At 42.8% G+C, this 22,508-nt stretch overlaps 1 protein-coding gene across 1 annotated transcript; it reads right to left on the bottom strand.

The window, feature by feature from the left end:
• Positions 1-1,662: 1,662 nt before the first annotated feature.
• Positions 1,663-21,160, bottom strand: LOC127581020 (fibroblast growth factor 4A-like). The gene is made up of 4 exons (XM_052035078.1): positions 21,134-21,160; positions 15,421-15,733; positions 3,448-3,551; positions 1,663-1,839 (listed from the first exon to the last, which is right to left on the bottom strand). The coding sequence occupies exons 1-4, from the start codon at positions 21,158-21,160 to the stop codon at positions 1,663-1,665; spliced, it is 621 nt and encodes a 206-aa protein (XP_051891038.1).
• Between the last annotated feature and the right edge of the window lie 1,348 nt (positions 21,161-22,508).

Genomic DNA, 22,508 nt, shown 5'->3' with positions numbered 1-22,508 from the left:
GTCTTTATAATCTATTGGTTCAGTGCCCCACAATGTCCAAATACTAAAAACACATTTCTACTTGCAGGTAAACTTTTAAAGACCTCCTCTTCATAATCCACCCTATTGCAGACACTATTGTCTGCTTAGGTTGCTCATTCTTTCTACATATTTATATCAGTTTACTGGTTTCAATTCAAGGCAGCAAATCCCAGTAAACCAGCACTGGAGCTGTCTAATCAGCACCATCACATCAAAGTCAATATTTATATATGTGCATATAGTATAAAATTATTCAATATTTTTTTTAATCTTGAAAATGAATTTCTAAAACACAAGAATGTCTTATAACTATCCCCTGCTCTCATCTTTAAATATATTTCCCCCTTTCCATCTTTGAATGTTTCTTAGACCTGTCTGCTTTGAGAGGCATATCCAGTGTCCTAACTGCAAAGAAAAGAGAGAAAGATGATGAAAAGGTCCATAATTTATAGTTCAGGAATGCCTCCTGCTGTTCAGAGACAGGGTTGGCATTTAAAGGGCATCAGAGGAAATCTGTGACAAAACCAGTAGCAGCAGTTCATTGTTTGGACACTAAGTATCCCAAGGGCAACCATGCCTTAAATCTCCACTAAAGGTATCAGTAATCTACAAACTCACTTACCACCATGGTCAGTTTATGCCTGTGCCTGGAAAAAGCCAACATCAATATGCAAACTACCCACTTCTTATCCACTATGTGTGTTGTTGCTCCTTTTTACCTCCTTGGGCTGTGTTTGCTTTGCTGGTGTCCAGTTCTAACTTCTAGTACCCAGAAGCAGCACTGCACAAGGCAGCCTTCCGAATGGTCACTGGAAGTCCACCAGCTACTGAGACCTTCGGAACAAAACTGGTTGCATTGTTGTTTATTGCACGTTTCCAGGGTTTGTTGGCCAGATACCAAGGGGAGGATATTGTTTCACAGAGCCATAGAGTTATACAGCACGAAACAGGCCCCTCAACCCAACTCATCCATGCTGACCAAAATGGCTATCCGAGCTAGTCTCATTTGCCTGCATTTGGCTCATATCCCTCTAAAGCTTTCTTATTCATGTATCTGTCTAAATGTCTTTTCATAATATTCCTAAGCAACAAATGACAATAAATCCAACCAATATCTCAATCAGTGCCATGTGGCCTCAGGAGTCATAACAGGGCAAACAGGAATACACTCAAAGGGTAAAAGACCCAATAGACCCATAATGACATTGATGTACTCTGGCCGTTATACATATTGCCGACTTAGTTCAAACTCATGAATCACTTTGGTGTTCAGCAATAAACACCCCTCCAGTTTACTACCAATTAACTCCTTACATAGCTCTTCTTAATGTAGGAAACTTGGTGACGTGGCTACAACAGTTCCTTTTGCAACTGGTAACTTTAGGGTGTAAAGGTTCTAGCTGATAACACAATCTGACCACTGTGGTAAGTGATCTTAATGCTTGCCCATGGTCATACTTTCTTCTTAAAGCAGCATTATGTCAAAATAACTATAAAAAGTAATACATATTTACACGTAATGCTGTTTCCATATAAGTTAATAAGTTAACGTTAAACTACAAATGTCCTGTACATATATACTCTTCTGCAATGTTATTTCCATGAAATTTATGTCTTGTGAAATTTCAAGTATTCATTTCTTTATAACCTAGGCAAAAAATGTGTAACTCTCAAGGTGGGAGTAACTTTGCTTCCTCTCTTTGCTCTTCCGTGTTTACTTAATGCTATGTACATCCCCGGGTAGGCCTTTGATTCATACACATTGTAGCGGTTGGGCAAGAGTCTTTCTTTGAATTCACACTCGTTATTGAAGTCCGTCTGAAAGAAAAGTTAGTTTTCAGAGGTCGTCATTTGATGACCATTCACAGTTATTGTTTCTGTAATTACATTAAGGGCTTCACCTCCTCATACAAAACCATTCTTACTCAGTGATGTAGCAACAATTGCACACAAGCTCCAAACACCCAACCATTGTGAGATGTTGAACAGAGCTCCCCTCCACTAACTGTATTGTGTCACTCACTGGGAATGTCAGCCCACATTTGTATACAATTAGAGAAAATACAGAAAGAAAAGGTCTGCAATACAATGTAAAGGTTTGGCACACAATGAGCTATTAATCTCACCCATGCCATAAAACCAGCCTGCCACTCTGGTGTAATACTGAGGGAATGCTATACTGTTTCTGTCAGCTTTCCATTAAAAAGTTAAACCAAGGGCTTCACCATTTTCTCCGATGTACAGAGAAGAATCCCATGGTATTGCTTTGAAGAAGAGCAAGTGATTACTCCCCAGTGATTGTTCAAATTGAGCTCTGAAATGAGTAGGATCTCTGTAGGAACACACAATCTGCTGGAGGAACTCAGCAGGTCAGGCAGCATCTGTGGAGGGAAATGGACAGACAATGTTTCGGGTCAAGCCCCTTGCTCTGGAATGAAAAATAAGATAGTCAGCAGAAAGAGCTGGGGGGAAGGGGTGGAGCAAGAGTTGGCAGGTGATAGGTGGATCCAGGTGAGGGGGGTGATAGGCAGATGAGGGAGGGGAGAGTGGGAATGTCAGCAGAAGCTGGAAGGTGATAGGTGGAGGTGACAAAGAGCTTAAGATGAAGGAATCTAATAGGTAGAGCGTGGAATAGAGGGAGGGAGGTGGGGAGGGGAACCAGTGGGAGGAGTCTGTGGGTGACGGGCAGATGGAGAGGTTGGGGGAGGGAAAAGAGATGATGATGGGGGCTGGGTAGATCAGGAAGAGAGAGAAAAGAGAAAAGGGACAGAGGGGGAGTTCTGACCAGAAGTTGGAGAATAGATATGCCACCTGTACAAACCTGCTATTCACCACATAATCGACATGTGTGCCTGTAACCTATAAAACATGTTGAAAGCCTGCTGGAAATGGCACATTGGACCTCCCCCTCTGCAATTGGACTCACCAATGAATCTAGCAGCCATACATTTGTCCAGATTATAATCAGCTGAGAGGCTGGATGCACTTCACATCTGGCTCCTCAGCTTCACACCAGCCAATTGAACAGGGTAGTGATTTTCATTAAACAGGTGAGGTTAAGATCTTTATTTTGTTTTATTTCAACTCATTTTTATGTTTAAATTGAAATAGTTTCATGAATTTTAACACAGTTTTTTTACTTTTAGTTATTTTTCAAATAAATATTTTTAAAAAATTATCAGTGAGATTTAAGGCAAGTGGAACATGCCTGTTCTCAGGTTACTGACTGCCGTGTAGATGGACAGAATTTATTCTTGCTGCCCAGTGTGAGGCAAGGGCTCAAACCAAACCCTGGGGAGCAGCTGAGGAACAAGTTACCACATGGACAAGGGAGTGAAAGTAAAATATTAAAACTTAAAATGCTATTAGACACCTTTACAATTCCATATTCCACAAGAGGAGAATGGACGTACTTGATTTACTCACCGATGCATACAGTCGACCTTTGTTATTCATTGCAATGAAGGCATGAGTTTTCACACCATACAAACTGACCACTCCCAACTCTACTGTAGAAATCATTAAGAGACCTAAATAGAAAAGAAATATTATTCATAAATGTTATTCTTCACAATATAAAGTGTCATTTTCAAGGTAAATACCTTAATCCCTCAGAGGCATGTCATTTCTGGATCCTTGCACCTGGAATGCAAAGTGAAGCAAGCCCCAGTTGCTAAGGTCGCCTCCCTCAGGAGAACATCCATTTGCTTTTGTAGTTTTAGTTCTAAATGCATTGATGTTGACCACAATTATCACAGCCCTTATAAATGGTTAGCCTGGTCACAGCCTGGTACAATTTGGCGGAGTTTTCTTGGTGCAAAGGACTTTCAAACTGCAATGAGAAACTCACCAGACCACATTTTACCTTTCTCATTTTGCCTTTTGACCTAAAGGAGGCCTTTCAGCCCATCAAGCCAATGCTAGCTCTCAGAGCAATCCCATTCTCCCCACTTATTTCCCTGTAACCTATTCTCTCACATGCACATCAACACCCCAACCACCTACATTCAGGGCAATTTGCAGCAGCCAAATGACCCAGCAACCCACTGTGGGAGGAAACTGGAGCACCTGATGGAAACCCATGGTCACAGGGAGAACATACAAGCTCCACGCAGACAGCGGCAGAGGTCAGGATCGAAGCCAGGTCACTGGAGCAGTGAGGCAGCAGGACTAACTGGAGCACTGTGCTGCACCTGTTTCAAGTCGTTAGATTGAAACGATGGATATGATCTGTGCTCACTTACAGCTCGGTCTGAAAATTGTATCAGGCAGGATTTAGTGTCCATGTATGGACAAATATTGTCCCCACAATACCTGCCGCACCAACTACCACTGCCACCTCCTAATTAACCTTGCTGGCCAGTGGCCCCATAAATGGGTAGCACCCATTTACAACTGACCCTGACAAATCCAGCATACAAGTTATGCATTGTTAAGATAAGATACCTTTATTAGTCACATGTACATCGAAACACAGAGCGAAATACATCTTTTGCGTAGAGTGTTCTGGGGACAGCCCACAAGTGTCGCCACTCTTCTGGCGCCAACGTAACATGCCCACAACTTCCTAACCCGTACGTCTTTGGAATGTGGGAAGAAACTGGAGCACCTGGAGGAAACCCACGCAGACACGGGGAGAACGTACAAGCTCCTTACAGACAGTGGCGGGAATTGAAACCGGATCGTTGGCGCTGTAATAGCATTACACTAACCGCTACACTACCGTGCCTGCGATGATCTGTTACTTTTTATCTTAAGAAGAGGTAAAATTTGCATCGATTGTAACTTTCCGATGGCTTCTTCCCAAAGCATCCCACTGCTTTTCCTGTTAACTGATCCATTTATTCCACTGAAATCAATCAAGGTCGACAAGGGCTTGGGAGAAATGCCAGCCAAGTGCCAGGGTCAGATGTAAATGACCTTACTTGGTAAGCAGGAATAAATCCACCCACAGATAGCTGATCAAGTCACATTCTGAAGCATTCAAAAACCTTTAACAACAAATCTAATGTAAAATAGCTAAAACACAAAAAAACATTTTAATTAAGTCAATTATTTAAAATATATAAATTACTTAAGTTCCTCCTGGTTGAAACAATGGAGTCACTGTTTCTGCACAAGGTCTAACCTGCAGGCAGATTCTCCCATGCAGGAAGTGAGTGCTCCATTGTTGATTAGCCCAGCACAAAACAACAGCAAACAATCTGTAGATTGTTCGTGTCTGAGTCCTGAACTTCCATGTAGAACTGTCAGAATTTCTCAGAAAAACCTGGGATAGTTATCACAAAATCCGTTCCTCTGCACTGAACCATTGCAAGTTAGTGCCACAGCTGCAAAAACTCTGAGGTCAAGAGTCCTAATACGATAAGATGGACCCCGGTCTTCACAATCTACCTCATTATGGCCTTGCACCTTATTGTCTGCCTACACTGCCCTTTCTCTGTAAGACTGCATTCTGTTATTGTTTTTCCTTGTACTGCCTCAATGCACTGTTGTAATGGAATGACCTGTATGGATGGCATGCAGAACAAAGTTTTTCACTGTACCTCAGTACATGCGATAATAATAAACCAATTTATCAATAGATTTTTTGCTTTCTATCTAAATTTTCTATGTTTCTAAGATGTGGAATAGTTTACATCTTTCGTTCTCCAGCTCTCTCTGATCTCTATGTCTTTGGCCTCCTACATTGTCCCAACAGAACTCCATGTCAGCTCAAGGAACAGCACCCCATCTTTTAACTTGGCAGAGTACAGCCTTCCAGATTCAACACTGAATTCAACAGTGTCAGATATTCAGCCATTCATGTATCTCCCTCTCACCCCTCTTCCTGTATTTCAGGTTTCGTTCACCTCTTCCAGTCCTACCTTCATCCACTCTCTTTCAGCTGGCATCACCATCTCTTGTGTTATTCAATCTCTCCTGGTCTATGCCCTATCATCCACTTCCCTTTTCTTATCTCTTCTCCTCCCTGCTTTCTCTGCAAACTTAAAATGTAGTTTATTTGCAACTTCTTTCACTTCTGATGAAATATGAACGATTTCTCTCTTCACAGATGCTGCCTGACCTGCTGAGTATGTCCGTCATTTTTTGTTTTTATTTGCAATAGTTTGCATCTATTCCGTCTCTTATGTGCATGATTTCTGCTCATTAATTTCTTTATTCCATATAATTCCTATTTATCAGTGTATAATTAAGATTGGTCTTATATTTTGCCACAGTGATGTTGCAGGGAGCACTGGAACTTGTGGTGGAACCATCATTGCCATGTAATGACACCAGAGTCAGAAGTCTCCAAGTGGAATGGAATTCTTTAATGTCTCTTTAAGAAAAAAAAAGGACAATTTTACATGAACTGCTTCTTCAAAAAGAGTTTTCTTAACATAAAGTTTGAAATTAGGCTCAGTGAAGCTTAAAGCTCATCTGAAAACCTTGAAAAATGAGCTGCTGGAGGAACTCAGCGGGTCAGGCAGCATCTGTGGAGGGAAATGGACTGTCGACGTTTCAGGTCGAGGCCCTTCATCTGGGCTGAAGGAGTAGAGGGGAGGGAGCCAGTATAAAGAAGTGAGGGGAAGGGGTGGGGCAAGAGCTGGGAATAGGTAGATCCAGGTGAGGAGGAGGATTGGCAGATGGAGTCAGGTGGGGAGGGAGGGGCGGAGATAGTGGCGGAGGCCGGGAGGTGAGAGGTGGAGGCAACAAAGGGCTGCAGATGGAAGGAAGGTGGAGCATGGAACCAAATGAGGGAGGTGGGGAGGGCAGAGGGGAACAGTGGGGGGGGGGCAAGGACCCAGTGGGAGGGGTGTGTGGGTGATGGGCAGATGGTGGGGGAGGGGAAAGAAACAGGGTGATGAGAGGTGGGGGTGGCTTGGAAAGAAGGGTTCTTTATTCTGGATATCTCCCCTCTAGTCTTTCAGTCCAGACGTAGCGTCTCTACCCAAAATGTTGAGAGTCTATTTTACTCCACAGATGCTGCCTGACCCGCTGAGTTCCTCCAGTAGCTCGAACTTTTGCTCCAGATTCCAGCATCTGCAGTCACTTGTGTCTCCAAAAACATTAAAGTGTTTTCTGCATATTTTATTTTTGGAGTGGAAATGTTTCCATCAACTTCGCTGAGAGACCATTTACAAAGTGAAGCAGTGGCTTCATCCCGATCCTTGGTATCTGCCTGCTTCCCCTCTCACGTTTTTGGAGTGTGTCTGGGGTTTGCATCATATCTTGCAAAGGAGAACCACATCATGCTAGGGATTGCAAACACATTTTGACATCCGGCCATTTCATACTGGACTTAGTTGAGAACTCTGCACTGTATTTACCCTTTTTCTGTACACCGCTGTACTGCCAAACAAAACGTGAATGAATGCACACTTCTGGGGACGGCTAAGATGGCATCTCTTGTTCCTCCTTAAATCAATTAGATAGTATGTGGTAATTGGTAATTGCTTTATTATTGTCACATGTACTGAGATACAGTAAAAAGGTTTGTTTCGTGTGCCATCCAGACAGATCATTCCATACATAAGTACATTGAGGTAGTACAAAAGGAAAACAATGACAGAATGCAGTTACAGTTACAATGAAAGTGTAGTGTGGATAGACAATTAAGATGCAAGGGTCACGACAAGGTAGATTGAGAGTTCATCTTTATCATACAAGAGGCCTGTTCAAGAGTCTTATAGTAGTAGGACAGAAGCTGTCCTTGAGCCTGGTGGCAGCAGGAAGTGTAGACAGAGTCAATGGAGGGGAGGCTGGTTTTTGAGATAGACTGGGCTGTGTTCACAACTCTCTGCAATTTCTTGCTGTCCTGGGCAGAGCAGTTGCCATACCAAACCATATGTATCCAGATAGGATGCTTACTATGTTGTATCTGTAAAAATTGGTGAGGGTTGACGGGGATATGGCAAATTTCCATAACCTTCTGAGGAAGTGGGGGCACTGGTGTACTTTTGCTGGAATTAGTATTATTCAAACACACATATATAAAAAGAAAGCATAACTTTAGTCAAGATTATAGGTTGTGTGGCAACACAGTGAGGTGATTCACACTGCAGGGCCTTTTAATACACAAATCATAATGTATCACAGGTACATTCCAAAACTGGCCGTCTATGTAAAACCCTTCCAGCTGTTCCCAACTTTCACTAATCAAAATTCCACTGGTTCTTGACAGGAGTAGCTTAAACTGTGTTAGGAGAGCACCACCAGACCGGATAGTAATTCGTACAGCAACGTGTGCAATAGAAGTATACTTTTCAAATTACTAACCAGTGTAAAGGTACTTTTTGATCAGTAAACCACTGTTGAAACTTTACATGGTAGCATTACTAGTTTGTTTAGATAACATTTCATCCTATAAATAACATAAAATTTAAAAACTGGAAAGATATCATTCTGACACCTACAGAAACCAGACATCGGAAATGACCTTTGGACTGGGGGATCTGCAAAGAGACAGGCTAGTTCTTTCACTTAGCTTCAGTAAGTCTGCCTTATTCATTCATTAATGGACTCTGGCTGTATCACGTCACTGTGTGATACTGTGAATAGGGGAACCTAGTGTAATATTCTGCTTGGATGCCACACACTATAGTCCCTTGGAGCAGTTGTTCCCAACCTTCTTGAGTGAAAGCCCCAGCACTTCACATTATAAATCACATGGCCTCCCTCATGAATAGCTGACTACACCATGGACTGCTCCTTATAAAGAGTTGGGTCTGTCTCAGAGGATCTTTGCAACCCTACATATAGGCCTAGCATGATGAGTATATTTTTGTTTAGTTTTGCTTATTTTGTGAATTTTCGAACTGAAGTATCTCAATATTATCAAAGCTGCCTGGATCCCCTGTAGCCTTTGGTGACACCCTAAAGGGGTTACCCAGCCCAGGTTAGACTGGGGGCACAGATTAGCATCTCCTATCCCTCAGTTCGGAACAAGCATCAATTCAGTCAAGCAGGCATGCTCAAGCGTGCCTGCAGTCCCGAACGCCCCCATGGGCAAGGATGAAAGATCAGACCCACGTGTTCTTCCCACCTTCTCATTTAAGGAATGCCCCAGGTTTGGACCCATTCCTTATCTCTCCCCAAGGATCTGCCTCCTTCCATGTCCTGCTGCTCCAAACCTTCACCACACCGAGTTCACAAACAGAACCTTTGCTGGTGTTTATGCTCCAGGTGAGATTCCCCAGGACAGGGACTCAACCCTTTAGGACTGAGATGGGAGAAAGGATTACAAGGAAGATCCATGGGTGAATGGTATTGTTTAGTGAAATGGCACAAACTTCATGGGACAAAATGGCCTCCTTCTACGTTGGAAGGAAATATGGAGATGAGGAGAAATTTCTTTATCTGGCACATTGCCAATTTTCTGAATTCTCTACCCCAGATGAGAAGGCCCAGTCATTGAGTGTAATAAAGGCAAGAGAGGGATAGATTCTTGGGACACAATGTGTACGAGCCTGGGGAAGGAATGTGGAAGAGGTAGAGAGTTGGCTCATTGAATGGCAGACCAGCCTAATGGGGTCACGTGGCCAACTCCAGTTCCTATTTCATATTTTTACTTCACACCACCCCTTCCTTCTCTATGCTCCCTTATCTACTTGTTCTTTTCCCCTTCACAACATCTGTGTTTTACTCCATATTCTCACAGTTCCCCAATGACATCATCCCTGAGTGAAGAAGTCTCTCCTGAATTTCTCATTGGATTTACTTGTGGTCATCTCGTATTCATGGCCCTTACTTTTTGGACGTCTAAAAGCAGATACAACTCACCTCCATCCATCTAACTAAACCCTTTCATAACATAAGAGGTCACTATCAGGTTACTTCTCAGGTTTTTGCTTGCCAGAGAGAAAATCTCCAACTTTATTACACAAATAGAGGCAGAACTGAATAAGTCAGAGGATACAGTAGGATATAGATCAGTTGTAAATCTGGGTGGAGAAATGGCAGATGGAGTTTAATGGCAGATGGAGTTTAATCCAGACAAGTGTGAGGTGTTGGGAGGTCAAATGCAAGAGGAAAATATACAGTAAATGGCAGGATCCTTAGAAGCATTGATATGCAGAGCGATCAACTCCAAAGCTCCCTGAAGGTGGCGACACAAGTGGATAGAGTGGTAAAGAAGGTGCACATTACACAGTGCAGTTACATTGAGTCAGTACAGAGTGCATTGAAGTAGTACCGGTAAAAACAATAACAGTGTCACAGCTACAGAGAAAGTGCAGTGCAATAAGGTGCAAGGTCACAACAAGATAGATCGTGAAGTCAGAGTCCATCTCACTGTATAAGGGAAGTGGGATTAGTTTAAAATGCCACCATGTTCGGCACAGACGTGATGGGTCGAAGGCCCTGCTCCTGTGCTGTACTGTTCTATATTCTAACTTAAAACAGAGAAAGGCAGACATTAAACCATCAGATTGCGACTATGAAGAGAGACAGATAAAGAAAGTAAGAAGGAAAAATATAAGCAATAAAATTCAATAAGTGTGCATGATGGACTGAATATGTGGGGGATGGAAAGAGAGAAGAAGCAAAAAGAAAGTTACTTATCCTGAGGATAATGTGCTCATCTAATTGAGTTGCTGAAGTAACCTATCCAATTTTTAATCCAGTGATTATTGAAATCGATCTGATCTGAAGGTGATTTGTTCAATCTGATTATCCCACAGGAACTTAAGATAGAAACATACTTGAGAGTGTAGAGCCAGAATATATTGACAGTGTTGTCTTCATCTTGAACCTTTTGTTGTTTCAATATTTTTGCTTAGCAACCTCTCTGCATTAAGTGCCATTGATGAAAACAATGCTTCTGTAGATTTGTACTTCTATGAATAAACACGGTATTATTTATAAAAGCATCCAGAGCAGGGGGCATCTCACACAGTCTCCAAACCAATGATGCCACATCATGGGGTTAATAAGGTTAATTCTATCTTTGGATGGTGCTTTGGAACAAGAGTTATCACATCAGATGTCACCACTATCCTAAGGAAAATCTACCCTCATTGGTACTGAGCATGGGGTCAAATTATGGACCAAATCATTGCTGGCATTGTTTCCTTGCCTTATACTATTGTTCTTCTACTGTTTGGTCTTAAACCCATTTCAAAAATTATTATCCAACCACCAGTTGTAGATTATCATTCACTGAAAATCTCATATTATTATTCCTTCCACCGAATTACCCCAACTGAAATTCTTGGCCTTAAGAGTATGTCTTAAAACCATAAATTCAATAAACTTGGGTTCCTTACACATAATATTAAAACATGATAGATACAGGGCAGGTAACCACATCTACAGAGTCACATACTTGGTCACAAGGCCTGAATAAAACCACAACTTCATTGTGCCACCAAGTGTTTTAATGAGAAGTGTTTTATAGGTGTTGGTTAAAACTTACACAATGTTACAATCACCCATCATTCCAATTCACCAAAAATATACTGAAATCAAAGAACATGCTAAGTCATCAAACCAATAAGTACATCAGTGGTAGAAGCTGGTAAACAGCCCCCTAAAAATCACTGAAGTATTGTGTACTTGTGATGTGAAGAGTGGGCTTGGGAGGGGGCGCAGAGAATATCAACAAGAATCACGGCACTTGCAGTACATGGATTAGAACACAAGATGTGGAGAGAGATATTTGAGCTGGGTGACTGGTTGGGATGGGGAAATCTCCACTGAGGTGTATGCAGCATCAGTGAGGTGAACCCAGAGTTTCCCATTTCTTTTCTGCTCAATGAGAGGAGGTTCCTCCATTATGAAAACCATGTCTGGTGAAGATGGTGGTCTCGCCTTATTGTTCAATCACTATCATAATGAATTTTAACAAGTTCAGGAATTTTAACAGCACAGTAAGTGGAAGAGAAATGCTCAGTGTTGTCTCATTGTAAAAACTCTCTCTTGGGTTGTGGACATTGCTGACAAGATTTCTGTTTGTCTTCTAACCATATATATGCTGAGAAGTTTTACTGAGTTTGCTCCATGATTTTCTTATTTGCTAAAACAGCAAAGGAAGCCATTCAGCCCACCAGGTCTATGCTGACATCCAGCAGAACAATTCTATCAGTCGCATTTGTTTCCTTCCAGCCTTCACATAAGCCTATCAATTCCCCATTGATTCTTTTGCCATTCACTTACACTAAAGGGTGATTTACAGTAGCCAGTTCACCCACTGGCAAATCTTTGGGATATGGGAGGAAACTGGAGCATCCGGAGGAAACCCATGGGGTCACAGGGAGAACATGCAAATTCCACGCAGACAGCACCAGAGCTCAGGATTGAACCCAGGTCACTGGACTTGTGAGGCAGCAGCTCGACAGGGCACTGTGGTGCCCTTTCTCCATTCAGCTGAGCACTGTGCTCGACTCCTTCAAAGGACAGATAAGAGTTACCTACACTGGTTTTGGAATGGAGTCAAATGTAGGCCAGACTGGATAAACAAACAGTGCACATTTCCATCCTTAAAAGGGTTTGGGTGAACGGATTAGTAAATGCATAATTTCAGGGCTATATTTACCAATACCAGCTCTTTATTTCCAGATGTTTTAATGAATCCCACCTTCTGAAACTGGTTTAGTCGGATTTGAACTCATATTCTCTGTCTTATTGATCCAGTTCTCTGGGATACCAGCCCAGTGGTGTGGAGTACTGGGTGTTAACATGGCTCAGTTGGGTGCACTCTTGTTCCTCAGTTCCTGATCCCCCTCCAGAAACACAAGCACAATAAAAAAATCTCCGCTAACAGTCTAGTGAAGTTCTGAGGGAGTGATGAATGACTGGATTAAAGGCTTGTGTCATGAGTGAGATGTCAAACCAAGGCACTGTCTCGTCCCTGAAGTGGATATAAAAGATGAATCTATTTTGAAACAGGACAATGGAGATATTTCCAGACCGCTGGCCAATATTTAGAGTCATAGAGTCATACAGCACGGAAACAGGCCCTTCAGCCCAACCTGTCCATGTCGGCCAAGATTCCCATCTAAGCGCTCTCATTTGCCCACATTTGACCCACATCCCTCTAAACATTTCTTATCCACGTACCTGTCCAAGTACCTTTTGAATGTTGTTAACGTACCTGTCTCAACCACTTCCTCTGGCAGCTCATTCCATATACTGACCACCCTCTGGGTGAAAAAGTTGCCCCTCGGATTCCTCTTAAATCTCTCCCCTCTCACCTTAAACCTATGCCCTTTAGTTCTTGATTCTCCAACTATCATTTTCTCTTCACCCCCCCCTCCCATCAGGCAGAAGATACAAAAGCCTGAAAGCACGTAGTACCAGGCTCAAGGACAGTTTCTATCCCGCTGTTATAAGACTCTTGAACAATAAAATGGACCCTTGACCTCACAACCTACCTCATCGTGACCTTGCACCTTATCGTCTGTCTGCATTGCACTTTCTCTGCAACTGTAACGGTATATTCTGCATTCTGTTCTTGCTTTTCTCTTGTACTACCTCAAAGTACCGATGTGATGAAACAATCTGTATGGATGGCATGCAAGACAAAGTTTTTCACTGTACCTCAGTACATGTGACAATAATAAACCAATTACAAATGACCAATTAACATTAGTGAAAGACACTACCTTGCCTGCTCTTCAACACGCTGTTGTTTGTGGGAACTTGCTGTATGTAAATTAACTGTTGCTTCCTATGTCACAACAGTGATGGCAATTCATTGGCTGTAAAGTGAACTGGGATGTCCTGCATGGGATGTGAGAGATGCAATAGAATCACAAGTCTTTCTTCTTCAGTAACACAACCGCAACCCAACCCTTAACACTTGGTATTTTTTTAAAAAGACATTTGGATAAGTACACGGATAGGAGGGGCTTAGAGGGATATGGGCCAAACACGGGCAAATGGGACGAGCTTGGTGGGCACCATGGTCGGTTTGGATGAGTTGGGCTGAAGGGCCTGTTTCCATGCTATATAAATCTATGAATCTATGACTCTAAATATCATCTGCATTCTTATTCCTAGAACTGAAGGCTAACATATTCTCAACAGAGACTGTCAGGCATTCAGTTTCAGGTTTTAACAGGTAGGATGTAGAAATTTCCTGCATTTTTTTTACTGTCTGTGCATTCATAGAGGGTATATTTGTTTTGCAAGATTAGCATTTCATGCACAGAAAGCAAAAGTAGAAGTCATTCCTGGGGTCATATTAACTATCCTAGATTGAAAATAGTTAAAATACCAAATTCCTGAATCACTTTCGAAAGGTCTCAGTGCATTGCAAACTAAAGTGAGGTCTTTTGCAAACAGTTTCCTTCTCAACACACGCACACACATGCATGCATGATTCTGTGGTGAAGGAGGAAACTTTGCTTACTGTCATGTTATGGCGCATGTAATCTATTTTTGACTGAGCATTTTGAGGGGTGGAGGCTTGACATTGGTGGGTGGAGATGTGAGGGTGGGAGAGTCTGGTCTAAATAAAACAGGGCTTGCAATAAAGGGTAAATACATCGACCACTATTCCTGATAACTTCTACCATCAGCTGATCTCGTACTTCAGCCAAGATACAGTAATCCTAATTTGAAACCCCACCCCTGTCCAAATTTTCTCAATCTCCATTAATCAAACTGCCGTATCAATAATTTCAAATGACAGGAGCAGAATATCAATATAATAATATTGAATAATTAAGAATAATAATATCAATAATTTAAAAATGACTGGTGCAGAATTATTCACAGTGAATGCAAGAACACCTAGACTGGGACCATGAAGGAGGGCAACAAACTCAGCATTCTCTACTCTTAGTTTTGCAGTGCCCTTTCTGTCCGCAACATGGTTTTAACCATTTGAGGTCTGTTCAGCAATTGAATTGCATATGCATTTAAAAAAATACAAGTTAAAGAGTATTTTAGTTCCACAGACTTCTCTCCTGCCTCTTTGCAACATTAGGCAATTGCTAAATAAACTTAGATATTACGCTATTTAAAAAAATACATACGATTTCAAAGCGGCTAAGGGTGAGTCAGAAACTCAAACACATTCACAATCTCAATGCAAAGATAAGCAAACGTTATAAATTCCAGATGCCTGTTGTATTCAAGTCATATTATCAATTAAGGAAGCAATTGTACTGTAGTAATCAAGACATTTGTCCATTCTATTCAATGGAACTTTAAAGCATTCAATAACATCCCGACCAGTGTTTTAGAGAGATTACTTCTTGTTGAAAGATTGTGGCATTCAATCTGGATAAGGCCATGATAACTTCCTATTAATTTCCTAGAAGGTCAACAAAGAGAGATAATGCCTCCTTAAATCTTGCATAAAGTACATATAACCACCACACAGTGAAGCTCTTGCCTGAGTAAATGACCGTCTAAGAAAGATGCAAACAGAAATTGGATTAAAACCAAGAAAAGCTGCTGACAACCTACTGTACTGGTTTTCAGGGTGTGCTCCACTAATTTGTCCATCTGTCGTGATTTGGAGGTGAAACCCGATGCCAACATTGCAATAAAGCCTCCTCACTCTCTTGATTCCTGTGAAATAGTCCCTGTCCCAGCCGAGGTCTAATTTCCTCCCAGAGATCGGATACAAGGATCTGGAGAGGAGAGTCTCCCATCTCCCTTCCAAGCTCCCTCTCGCTTTCGTTGCTATTGGAGCTGAGCAGGCTATCCCAGTTAGAAGGCCGAGCAGAACAACTGGCCAGGTCCAGTGGAGAGGTGCCTGGTGGAACATTCTAATCAACTTAAACCGACACGTGGGTAAGGAATTGATGGACTAAAAATAACTGAGCTTCTAGATTTTCAGTCCAATGTCTGTCAGGGCTCTCTTTATTTTTGGAGCCTGCATAAAGTACTGCTGACACACACAAAATCCAAAGAGAATATTAAATAAAACACCTTTAACACAATCATTTTTTTTTGGAGCATAAGCTTGGTGGCCAATAGATTTCGCTTTTAATCCATCCACTGAGCTCACGCATGTTGCCTTTTGATGCGCTGACTCTTGAGATTAAAATAAAAAATAGAATGGGAATTTCTGGAGAGTACAGTGTTTGTTAATTTGACATTAATTTATTTTAGATCGATGATGTGGAGGCTCACAATGCAGGCAATGCACTGTATCACCTCACATTACTGTACTGGACCGACCGCTGACTGCAGTAAAGTGTGCTTAGTGGCAACAGCAAGAGGGCTATATATAAATATATATGTTTCCTACATATTTTTGCAGATTTTTGCAGGAGTCCTTCAGTCTTTCATTGTGTGTAAATATTCAAACAACACAGACACACACTAAGGGGGAATATTTTTAACTGTGCACTGAACAAGTACCCCTTCCCTCAATAATTGGAATGCATTTTCCCCTTCTCCCACCGCCCCAACCCCCATCTTGTCGAAAAACACTCAGCTCCTCAGCACAGTCCAAAATCCGCTAACGGCTTCAGTATCAATGCAGGGAGAAGGCTACAGATGGAGCAGTTGGCAATTCCGTGCAGCGCATTCTATATCCTGTGGCTAACGAACAAACTGATCTTTTGGCGCCAGATGTCAGGAAATGTTATGTAGTGGTGTTTGAACCACGAGGGCTGGGAAAAAACTGTAGTGCCTGATGGGTGTTTGCAAGGGATGCTGCTCACTCCTGGGCTCCTGCGTACATCTTGGAAGATTCCATTTCAGCTCTCCTTGAATTAGATTTCCTGCAGCTCCACAAATGCGCAGGAATGCAAGAAGATGCAATGAGTAGTGGATCTGCCCAATACATCACTGGCACATCGCTCCCCACCATCGATAGTATCTACAGGAGGCGCTGCCTCAGGAAGGCAACATTCATCATCAAAGATCCCCGCCATCTGCACCATGCCATCTTCTCGCAGTTACATCGGGCAGGAGGTACAGAAGCCTGAAGTACCACACCACCAGGTTCAGGAACAGCTACTTCCCTTCAACCATTCGGTTCTTGAACCAACTAACACAACCCGAATCACTACAGTTTCGCAATGCGATGACCACTTTGATCACTTTGCACTAAAATGGACTTTGTTTTTTAGTGTACTAATTGTATTCTTTCTTGTAAAAATTGTGTATAATTTATACTTAATTTATGTTTTTCTTGTGAATGCTGCTTATCTGATGCTCTGTGCCTGTGATGCTGCTGCAAGTAAATTTTTCATTGCACCTGTGCACACATGTACTTGTGTTTATGACAATAAACTCATCTTTGACTTTGTGTAATCACAAATGTAGATGTGTAAACTAGTACTCACCTGAAAAGAAATCTGGAAAAGACCACCTCCCCTGTTGCATTTTCTCCTTGCAATCTTAGACATTGCATAAGATGAGTGCATGGATCAGTTGGGAACACTCTCATCTCCCAGTCACACGGATGGAAATTCAGCTCCAAGGCTATGAGCATAAGTCCAGGTTGAAACTCCAGAGAGCAGCGTTGCACTGTCAGACATCTCAGCACAGTTTCAAAGTGCAGGAAAGTTCCCACACCATCACCAACTCATCCATCACCCTGAGCAACACTCATTGCTCAGCCACAATCTCAGCAACCAGTAGCTGGACGCTGGTGCTCTGAGGGTCCTGGGTGTCCTTGTACACAAATCACTGTAAGTCAACATGCAGGCATTAGTTAGCAAATGGGATGTTAGCTTTTATGGCAAGAGGATCTGAATATAAGAAAATATATAGAGACACAAAAGACTGCAGATGCTGGAATCTGGAGTAAAAGCTAGACTGCTAGAAGAACCTGTGGAGGCAAAAAGATGATCAAAGTTTCAGATCGAAACCCTGCAACAGTTATATGGAGCCCAGGTAAGATGAGACATGAAACTTTGTGTACAGGTGAGGTCTCCTGACCTGAGGAACTCTACTTTTGATAGAGGGAGTACAATGATGCATTTCTGGGATGGGATTATGTCCTGTCAGGAAGGATTAAACAGGCTGGCACTGCACCCTCTCGAGTTTAGAGGAGGGAGAAGTGATCTCAGTGAAGCATGCAAAATTCTTACTTGACAGGGTAGGTGCAGAGTTGACGTTTCCCCTGGCTGGAGTGTCTAGGAGCAGGGGTAACAGTCTCAAAATAAGGGGTTGGCCATTCAGGACAGAGGAGAAGAAATTTGGTGCCACAAGATACTGCAGATGCTGGAACCTGGAGCAACATTCAAAACCCTGGAGGAACTCAGCGGGTCAGGCAGCGTCTCTGGAGGGAAATGGACAGTCGACGCTTCGGGTCAAGACCCTTCGTCAGGACTGAAGAGACTGAACGAGTAGAAATTTCTTCACCCAGATGTTGATGATTGTTTGAGCTGTGAAGTTCAGTCACTGAGTACATTCAGGGCAAAGACCGACAGATTTGTAGTTATTTAGTAAATCAAGGGTTATGGAGTTAGTGCAGGAAAGTGGTGCTGAGGTCAAAGACCAGCCATGATTTTATTGAATGACAAGGTAAGGATGATGGGCCAAGTGGACCACTCCTGCTTCCATTTCTTGTTCTTCTGTCATCGTGTTGCTTTGAAATAATCAAGAGCTCAAAGTTTTGTCAAACACGACTTTGTTCCAACCTCCCAGTTATCTTGACGTTTGCAGATATTATCCGATCTCGGATGGCCAGTCTTCACAAGCTTCCCACGTAGTCCACGCGTCCACGTTGACTGAAGCTCCGGTCCCCTGACTTTGAGGGTCTTTGGCCACTTCTTATGGAGTCAGACAAGCAGGTGGGCTCAGGCCCTCACTCTCCACCTCCCTCCTTTGATCTCACACAGCCCGCCGCACTTTGCACTCCACAGGTGCACCCGATGTATTCATGTCCACTCCTTCGATCAGTGTTGGAGTCTATCTGGCTCAGTGAATGTGTCATCCTCATCCTCTCTTAGCACCGTTGTTCACTTCGGCTCCACAGACCCCACAGTTTGTCTTTCACATAGCTGTTTCTGTGACCATTTCTTGATCAGCTAATATTCTGCACTTCTTTCAGTAACTAGAGTTTCAACAACCAGTGTGAATATCATACTAAACAATATGAACACACTAAATCATACACATGTATGTGGACATGCTAAGTACTGCTATATTATTACAATTGTCTCATTGCCATTTGCGGGAGCTTGCTGTGCACACAGTGACTGTTTTGTTTCCAAATTACAACAGTGACTGTACTATTGTAAAGAAATAATTGATTATAAGCCCTGTAAGTCTTTGCCTATGAGGTCCATCCTGTTGGGAACTTCCTACTGAGGTCGAGAGGGTTGAGAACTTCAAGTTCCGAGGAGTGAACATCACCAATAGCCTGTCCAGGTCCAACCACATAGACGTCACGGCCAAGAAAGCTCACCAGCACCTCTACTTCCTCAGGAGGCTAAAGAAATTTGGCGTGTCCCCTTTGACACTCACCAACTTTTATTGATGCATCATAGAAAGCATCCTACCTGGATGCATCACGGCTTGGTATGGCAACTGCTCTGCCCAGGACCACAAGAAACTGCACAGAGTTGTGGACACAGCCCAGCGCATCGCGGAAACCAGCCTCCATGGAGTCTGCTTATACCTCTCGCTGCCTTGGTGAAGCAGCCAGTATAATCCAAGACTCGACCCACTCAGGTCATTGTCTCTTCTCTCCTCTCCCATCAGGCAGAAGATACAGGGGCCTGAGAGCGCACACCACCAGGCTCAAGGATAGCTTCTATCCCACTGTGATAAGACTATTGAACTGTTCCCTTATATGATGAGCTGGACTCTTGACCTCACAATCTACCTTTTTTGACCTTGCACCTTATTGTCTACCTGCAATGCACTTCCCTGTAGTTGTGACACTTTATTCTGTATTCCGTTATTGTTTTTACCCTGTACTACTGTAATGCACTGTGTAATGAATTTACCTGTATGAACAGTATGCAAGACAAGTTTTTCACTGTACCTTGGTATAAGTGACAATAATAAACCAATACTAATACCATTACTGCTCTGCATTTCACAGCCTTTACATCTCCTATTGTGTTTTCCCTCTCTTCAACTGTCCTCATTAACCAATCAACCAGATGGCTTCATTAACAACTTATCACCACAACAAGCCTGGCCTCATCCTACCAGATATGTTCGTCCCTTTGTCCCATCCCTCCCTCCTCACCTTCCTGCAAATTATAATGTTTGATTTCTTAATGTTCCAGTTCCGACGAAAGGTTTTCCTCCCGAAACATTATCTCTTATCTCTTACCGCAGATGCTCTGTCTTTGTAGTATTTTCCGCTTTGTAGAATATATCCAAGTGTTTTGTCCCCGACCATAGTATCTGGAAGTGATGTAGAAGGGCTCTCTGTGACACTTGCCTTCATCAGTGCCCAAGGTCTCCCTGCTAGAGTACCTTCAAGTGGTGCATAATTGTACACAATTACCCAACATATTGAGTTGTTTCACTATTACTGAAAGAGATCTCCTGATGATCCCTACTGTTCTGTGAGGATTACAGGAATCCATAAAGTCCCTGAATCCCTCTTGTGTCTTTTTCACTCATTGGTGACTGAGGAGGCAGTTGAGAGTCAAGTACGTTACTGAGTCTGAGGCAACACACAGGTTCAGGGATGACTACTTTCCTACAACCATCAGGTTCATTAGGGACATTTAAGAGACTCTTAGATAGACAAATGGAGGGCTATGTGGGAGGAAAGATAGATCTTAGAGCAGGATAATATGTCGGCACAACATTGTGGGCCAAAGGGCCTGTACTGTAATGTTCTATGTTCTTGTAGCAACCTGCGCAACCCTAACCCTACCTCAGTAACAGAACACCTCTTGCATTACCATGGATTTGCCTCTGATTGTGTGTGTGTTTTCTTTGCATTAATATCTTTTTCGGTGCAGTCTTTTCCTTCACTGTCTTGTATAATTGATGTTTAATTTATGTCTGTGTCTTGTCTGAATCTACGTGCCTGTGATGCTGCTGCGAGCAAGTTTTTCATTGTACCTGTACCTCACCATACTTGTGCACATGGCGGTAAACTCAACTCAACTTGACTTGACTGGACAAGGGCAACAGATTTCCTTCCCTGCAGGACATTAATGAGGCCAATGGGGTTTTGTGAGAACTGCAAGTTTCATTGTCGTTGTCACCGAGAGTAGCTCCCATTCCACATTCTTGTATTTACCTGTATTTCAGGGTCCCCAGTTGCCATGGTGGGATTTGAACTTGTCCTCCAGGGTGCATTATTGGTTCAGAACCCTGGTTGCTAGTTCAGTAACTTAACCACGACTTTACTGCTCCAGCGTTGGCAAAGAGCATTTAACAAGTGGGACTTGTGTTTCTGAGACCTTGGAACTGCATATCCTGTGCAACAGCAGTGGCAGGACCTGTGGGAAATATTCCTTCAGTGCCAAAGAAACAAAGAAAATAGGACCAGGAGTAAGCCATACAAGAAGGAGTTAGAGAGATTACTAACATGGTGTCATGACAACAAGCTTTCCCTCAATGTCAGCAAAACAAAAGAGCTGGTCATTGATTTCAGGAAGGGGGCAGTGCTGAGATTGAGACGGTTGAGAGCTTCAAGTTCCGAGGAGTGAACAACACCAATAGCCTCTCCTAGTCCAACCACGTAGACACCACGGCCAAGAAAGCTCACCAGTGCCTCTACTTCCTCAGGAGGCTAAAGAAATTTGGCATGTCCCCTCTGACATTCACCAATTTTTATTGAAGCACCATAGAAAGCATCCTGTCTGGATGCATCACAGCTTGGTATGGCAACTGCTCAGCACGTGACCGCAAGTTGTGTTCAAGAGTTGTGGACACATCATGGAAACCAGCCTCCCCTCCATGGACTCTGTCTACACTTCTCGCTGCCTTGGTAAAGCAGCCAGCATAATCAAAGACCCCACCCACCACAGACATTTTCTCTTCTTCCCTCTCTCATCAGGCAGAAGATACAAAAGCCTGAAAGGACATACCACTAGGCTCAAGGACAGCTTCTATCCTGCTGTTATAAGACTATTGAACAGTTCCCTAGTACAATAAAATGGACTCTTGACCTCACAATCTACCTTGTTATGACCTTGTACCTTGCTGTCTACCGGCACTGCACTTTCTCTATAACTGTAACACTTTATTCTGCACTCTGCGATTGTTTTACCTTGAACTACCTCAACGCACTGCTATAATGAATTGATCTGTACGAATGGTATGCAAGACAAGTTTTTCACTGTTGTTGGTTACCAGTAACAATAGAAAACCAATTCCAATTCCTATTCCCTTCGAACCTGCTCAGCTGCTCAGTACGATCGCGGCCATATACCATGTCCCTGGTCTCACCTCATACCCCTTTAGCTTCTAGAAATGCATCTTCTTCTCAAATACATTCAGGGACTTGGCCTCTATAGATCGCTGTGGTAGGGAAGTCCAAACGTTCAGCACCCTCTGAGTGAAGAAGTTTCTCCTTATCTCTTGCCCTGTTATCCGACATTTTCATCCCTCGGTCCGGAGGTCCAGATACTCCAGGTGTGGGGAAACCTCCTCCCCACATCCAGTCTGTC

The sequence above is a fragment of the Pristis pectinata genome, chromosome 20 (assembly GCF_009764475.1).
Source record: "Pristis pectinata isolate sPriPec2 chromosome 20, sPriPec2.1.pri, whole genome shotgun sequence".
Taxonomy (NCBI): domain Eukaryota; kingdom Metazoa; phylum Chordata; class Chondrichthyes; order Rhinopristiformes; family Pristidae; genus Pristis; species Pristis pectinata.
This window is presented reverse-complemented; position numbering and strand designations above follow the sequence as displayed.

Excerpts from the sequence above, each read along its gene's own strand:
- LOC127581020 (XM_052035078.1), bottom strand. The coding sequence starts at position 21,160 with ATGGCAACTGGGGACCCTGAAATACAG. Across the intron at positions 3,552-15,420 it reads ACACCCTGAAAACCAGTACA|GTCTCTTAATGATTTCTACA; the intron begins GTAGGTTGTCAG and ends TTTTCTATTTAG. Across the intron at positions 1,840-3,447 it reads AAGGTCGACTGTATGCATCG|ACGGACTTCAATAACGAGTG; the intron begins GTGAGTAAATCA and ends CTTTTCTTTCAG.